At 40.3% G+C, this 6,521-nt stretch overlaps 1 protein-coding gene across 1 annotated transcript in view; it reads left to right on the top strand.

Annotated features, from left to right (window-relative positions):
- The first annotated feature begins 2,170 nt into the window (after positions 1–2,170).
- Positions 2,171–6,521, top strand: part of LOC122774663 (dyslexia-associated protein KIAA0319 homolog) — a 15,083-nt gene continuing 10,732 nt past the window's right edge. The window contains exons 1-5 of the mRNA XM_044034127.1: positions 2,171–2,363; positions 3,287–3,377; positions 3,903–4,567; positions 4,964–5,108; positions 5,678–5,749. Of these exons, the coding sequence (XP_043890062.1) occupies positions 3,308–3,377; positions 3,903–4,567; positions 4,964–5,108; positions 5,678–5,749 (952 nt within the window). The 5' untranslated portion in view covers positions 2,171–2,363; positions 3,287–3,307. The remainder of the gene's footprint in view (positions 2,364–3,286; positions 3,378–3,902; positions 4,568–4,963; positions 5,109–5,677; positions 5,750–6,521) is intronic.

Raw genomic sequence — 6,521 nt, 5'->3', positions numbered from 1 at the left:
CCACCTCCATATGGAGTTTTGGCACATGATTGGATTTTAGCGACGGCATCTTTAATGTTAAATAAAAACTTTACTTAATTGCATTTGCTAACTAGCATAGAAAAATTTCCAAATTTAGCGCCCCACTCATAACACATACTCCTGGTTAAGCCCCTACTGTTTTTCACGCCTCAAATCTTGACGTCTCAATAAAGCTGCATGATTTTAAATTCTGCCACCAGAGGGCAGTGAAAACGCGATTGTTAAAAGGGACATTCTGGCATTTTCAAAAGTCGCTTTCGTGTTTGAACTCCAATGTTTTTGTCCGTTTGTCGCGCACAGAGAAGACGAATCGTCCCCTAACTAATCGTCGCCATCGCAGCCATCGATCGGATTATAAATTACTTTGTTACAACATAAATGAGCAGCAGGTGTTGAAGGGCGGCGATTCCTGCTGCAGCCGCAAGCACTGTAAACTGGTTTAACATCAAAATATCGACACGGGTTGAAGACGTTTACACAGTTTTTGTTTCACTGCAGTCAAAGCGTCACAGAAAATCTGTGTTGAAGGGAACATTCAGGTTTTTTCAAGTGTGGTTGTGTGAGACACAGACATGGCTGCCAGCGAAGACACAAGAAAAAGAATGTTTGGGTCTATATTTGCCACTTAAATGACTGTTAAACTTCTTCCATAAGAAAACTGAATTTATTGTTGCTTGCACCAAACCCCATAGAGAAAAGGAGTGATTTAACATCACTGCACACAGGAGTGCCTGATCCACTTCTGCCTGCATTTCTACGTTCAAACGTGTCACTTTTTCACTTCAGTGTTTGAAATCCTTTTTGTTTTGTTTTAGTAATTTGTTTTTCAGTGACACAAATTCACCACACGAGGCAGCAGTGGACCAGCAGCTCCTGTGTCCCTGTGAGCTAAAATCACTAATTTACTCTATGGACTTTGGTGTGGGAGAGTGAGGGGATTTACAAACTTGAAAAAGTCTGTCTTGACAGCAAAATAACGCAGTGAACATGTTCTTAAAATGCCATGGACTTAAAGCAAGCTTAAGTGAGTGTGTGTTAAGTGACTAAAAATCTATTTTTTCCTTGTGCCTCTGATGTTTTTTAGCATCTGTGTCTCTTGCTGGTTGCCAACAAACCGGTGCTGAGTTTGCGTCAGTGCCTCCGACAACCACACAAAAAAATCAAAGCTGTCCTTTTTAACACTGTGGACTGAAGCTGACTTTAAGGGAAATGGACGTGGATGTTTTATTGTTTGAATGGTGACAGTTGGTACAGAGCAGAGGAGTGTATTTAAACTAAATAATTGTGTTTTGCTGTTGTAATTTATAAATGGCTGTGTAAATGTTTTTGTTTTGTTTGGAGGATTTTTTTTGTAAGAAAAGACAAAAATAAAAGATGGTTATGAGCCAGAAGTGTGTTGTTGTCTTTGAGAGAAATAAAGTGTCATCATGCCCAGACTGAAAAAAACACAGTATCTTCAAAAAGGGATTTTGAAATATATATGTGTATATGTATATATACATATGTATATATGTGTATATATATGTATGTATGTATATATATATGTATATATATGTGTATATATATGTATATATATATATATATATATATGTATATATATATGTATATATATATATATATGTATATATATATGTATATATATATGTATATACATATATAACACATATGTACATATACACATATATAAATTAGACATACTTAATCCTGGCGGTAAGTGCAAAAAAGTTTCAACGGAACAGTTATAGTAATAAAGTCCTAAATCTGTAAACTGTTTATTCTCCCACACCAAACTCCATAGAGAAAGTCAGCGATATTAGCTCAACGAGACACAGGAGCTGCTGATCTACTGCTGCCCCGTGTGGTTAGTTTGTGTCACCGAGGTAAATACAGAGGGGATTAAGTGGTTTACAAAGCGACAAAAACTTCAGTTTCCTGTTGGGAAAGATTGCAAATGTGTTCTTAAAATATCGCAGATTAAGCAGGCAGAGATTATATTTGGTAAATATTTTGTCAATTGGCTAAATTATATATCGCCAAAATATTTTTTCAGAAAAGTCTAAACATGTCACACAACCACATTTTAAATGTCTTATTTATTATTATTAAGTTATTATTATTATTGTTTTATTTTGAAAGTTCTGACCGGATGTTATGTATGTAATTTCTGCTGACTCGACACTGTCGTGATTTCTCCACATAAATTCCTTATGAGCGTGAAAACCAATAACACTCCGAACCCAGCGATCCCCCTGAGGCCCCGCCCACACGGAGCCCAGAATGTGACCCGTTGACCGGAACTGAACCAGGACCGGACCAACCTGGAGACTGACGAGCGCGAGCAGGTGAGTTAAATGTAAGCGTTTTAACGCATTGTAACGCATCGTAACGTGTCGTTTATCGTCACGTAGTTTGTGACGTGTTTATTTACATTTATAACCAACACAAAAACGTAAAAAAACAACAACAGTGTCTTTATTTCCGGGATGACAGAGTCACCGTGGCGCGTGCTGTTCTGTTAGCATGCGCCTCTCCTGCCAAACTCTGTTAAGAAATGCAGCCATTTAAGTCACTCACCAGACCGCGCTGCTAACTGTTATCAGAGGCAAGCCCCAACTGAAAACATCCACGTTTCACTATAAGACGTTCTCTTTAGTGTAATCCGTTTATGCCGAAGTTGAAAGTGTTGAATACTAATACGGGAATTACCAGGATTAAAACGTGAACTGTCGCATATTTTGATTTATACGTGTCGAAACCTTAAATTGACTAATTTCTCAATGGAATTTGGAGTGGTTTTGTCACGAGATGAACTGACGTACTCTGGCTGTAACGACGACTGTTTCGTATTTTCCCGAGCTCGAGTTAATCCGATTAAACTGTGTCTCTATCAACTATGAATAAATAATGTCTGTGCCGCATGGATGGAGGTGAGTTTATTTTCCCGTGAAGAGCCCCAGTGTTTCCTGCAGCCGGGCGGGGCTGCCGCGGTGGCGCTGTCCGGCAGCGTGGTGCTGAAACTGTCCAGGTTCAGAGCAAAGCTTTAGAAAAGCAAGAGTTTACTGACATTAAGATTCGTAATAATCTGTGAAATGTGTGTTTTTACAAATGTATGTTACATTTACTTTGGTTTATGTCAAATTGTTTGGATTATGTCAAATTGTTTTTGTTGACGTTTTCTCTAGATGTTCTGCTCTTAAATAACACTGGATATGAATATTTAATACATTTACTACTAATAATATAAATAGTGGGTTGTTTGTTTCAGGTTGCGGACACTTGACAGACCATGTGGAAGAAACCCATCCTCCTGCCACCGCCGTTGCTGCTGCTGCTGCTGCTGATGCACAGTGCAGAAGGTACAAACATTACATTACAACTTTATAAATAATCCACATAATCATCTAATAATGCCTATGCCTGTGTAATCTGTGTTGATTCAAGAATGTGTTTGCCACTTAATCTCACTGTTTGACATACTTTTATAACTGTTTTTTATCACTTTGTGAATCACTAACTCCCTCTGCACCAAAGCCCGTTGAGAAAATCGACAATTTTAACATCAGCACACAGGAGTCGTTGATCCCCTACTGCCTCCACCAATAACTTCAAATGTGTTGTTTTTTTGACTTCTGTGTTTGAAATCCTTTGTTTGGATTCACCTCAGTGACACAATCTCACCACAAGGGGCCGCAGTAGACCAGCAGCTTCTGTGTCTGGGTGAGCTAAAAACACTGATTTTCTCACTGGGGTTTGGTGTGGGAAAGTGAGCCAGTGACAAACTCCACTTTCCTGTCAGAAAATGCTGTTCAGTCCACTATATATATCTGACCACTGGATGGCACCATCCCCTATCACAGAATCACTCCTTCTTCTTCTTGCAGCTGCAGTGGCGTCTCCATGCTGGCAGGGGGCGACCTTCTCTGAGGCAGTGGTGTCCCCTGCTGTGGAGAGCAGCGGGATCCTGCGGATACCCGACGTGTCCACACTGCCGCAGTGTGTGGCCGCATGCTGCGACCTGCCAGGTTACGACCTGGCCTGGCTGTTTGAGGGCCGCTGCTATATCCTGAGCTGCCAGCAGAGGGAGAATTGCCAGCCCCGACAGCGACAGGGCGCCGACTCGTTTCTGGCCTTCCTGCGGCGGGCGTCCCCGCAGAAGCTGCTGCTTCAGTCTCTGGTGCGAGGCAAGCCGTACAGTGGCCACTGGGGGGCGCTGTCGCGGTCATCTGAGGCACCAGGCGACCTGGAGGATCTGAAGGACCTCGCTCTCTTTGACGGAGATCAGCCGGACGACTTTGACCCGGGGGTTCTGAGATATTCTGACAGAAGCCAGGAGCAGCAGCAGCAGCCACACGGTGGGTCAGCGGCAGACACAACGACTGATCGGCCGTCTGTGACAAACAGATACGCCTTCAACCAATCAGAGGCGGGTGATGGTCCAGGAAGGGGTGTGGCCCAGATCCAGGCATCATCTGAGGGGAACAGAACGTCAACGTCAGCTGACGACAGAAGCGGGAAAACCACCGATCGTCCGTCTGCTGAGAAAACTGTGAGTGAACAAAGAAATCACAACTCAAATCCATCATTATTAAGATACTTGTAAAAATAAGCCTCTTATATGGGTTCAGGTTCTGAATTTTGTGCATAATCCACCTTTTATTTGTATTTTATCCGTAAACTTTGCTAAAATTTGCAAAAATATGGATACAGAGAAAACAAAAGTGTCACAAAAAGTTACAAATACATTTTACTGACGTTACAAAAAAATATAAAATGAACTTCACAAAAATATTGTTAACCAAAAATACTTATTTTTCATTTATAATAATCATAAATATCCTGGAATGACGAGGCAGATACAGGCTCCCCCTTGTGGCAGCTCAAAATAAATCACTAGGACTGTATGTATGTTATATGTTTTTCTGTTGTTTTTTTTCACGTGCAGAGCAAAACACAGAGCAGCTTTGTTTCCACGTCACTGACACAGTCAGCCACTGACTCCGCCCCTCAGGACCAAATAATGACTTCAGCTCCGACACTGGCCACGCCTCCTCAACCCAGCAGCAGCAGCAGCTCGACCTCTCGTCCAGGTACAAATGATGTTTGTACGATGATGAGACAAACACAAACAATGACGATGGACAGCAATTGTTTGTCGTTTTATTCGATTCAGATAAAAATCTATTTTAGCTTTATCTCACTGTTAAACAGCCTTTTCTTACAGGAAACTAAAGTCTGTTCACTCCATGCTCTCCCACACCAAAGTCCATAGAGAAAATCAGTGATTTTAGCTCTCAGTGACACAGGAGCTGCTGATCTACTGCTGCCTCGTGTGGTCAGTTTGAGCCACTGAGGTGAATCTGAATTAATGATTTCAAACACTGAAGTCACAAGATAAAAATATTTAAACATATTATTGGAGGCAGCAGTGGATCAACAACTCCTGTGAGCCGTGATATAAAATCGCTAATTTTCTGTATGGGGTTTGGTGCAGGTGAGTCAAACATTTACACAGTGACATTACGTTCACTTTGCTGTTGTGAGCACCATGTCAGGATATGAAAAATGATCCAAAAATGTTTATCTAAGTACTTTATTTTAATATTGATACATTTTTATGCTTCTTTTTTTTTTCTTCGTCCACCTGCACGTCCATCAGTGATGATGTCACTGTCGACTGCACAACCTACAGATAATATGGACACTTCAGTTTCCCCTGAAGCCACAACAGGTACACACACACACCTTTGCACTTCATTCATCGTGAGGACCCTCATAAACATAATCCTATAACCCTATGCCTTGACCCTGAACCTAAAACCAGGTTTTAACCCCAAAAAAGCCCTTTGAAGATGTGAGGACCAGCAAAAATGTCCTCACTTTTTTAGTCCTCACAAAGCGACAAATACAAGAACACACATGGGGCAGCCATAACCAAAATCTTAGACCTAAACTTAACCAGTTTGACCTTTTTGTCAAATTTTGGACGACGTACTATATGATGACTTTTTTTCACATTTTAGACGGCATACTACAGTATGACTTTCTGGTCAAATTTTAGACGACATACTATACTATGACTTTTTTTGCCTTGTTTTGTACGACATACTAAAGTATGACTTTTTCGTTACATTTTGGACGACATACTAAAGTATGAATTTTCTATCAAATTTTGGACGACATACTATACTATGACTTTTTTGTCAAATTTTGGACGACGTACTAAAGTATGACTTTTTTATCAAATTTTGCAAGACATACTAAAGTATGAATTTTCTTGTCAAATTTTGACTCATTATTACTATATGATGACTTTTTCATTATTTTGGACGCATACAGTATGACTTTCTGGTCAAATTTTAGACGACATACTATACTATGACTTTTTTATCTTGTTTTGTACGACATACTAAAGTATGACTTTTTCGTTACATTTTGGACGACATACTAAAGTATGAATTTTCTATCAAATTTTGGACGACATACTATACTATGACTTTTTT

This window comes from Solea senegalensis, linkage group LG9, assembly GCF_019176455.1.
Source record: "Solea senegalensis isolate Sse05_10M linkage group LG9, IFAPA_SoseM_1, whole genome shotgun sequence".
NCBI classification, from domain to species: domain Eukaryota; kingdom Metazoa; phylum Chordata; class Actinopteri; order Pleuronectiformes; family Soleidae; genus Solea; species Solea senegalensis.
This window is presented reverse-complemented; position numbering and strand designations above follow the sequence as displayed.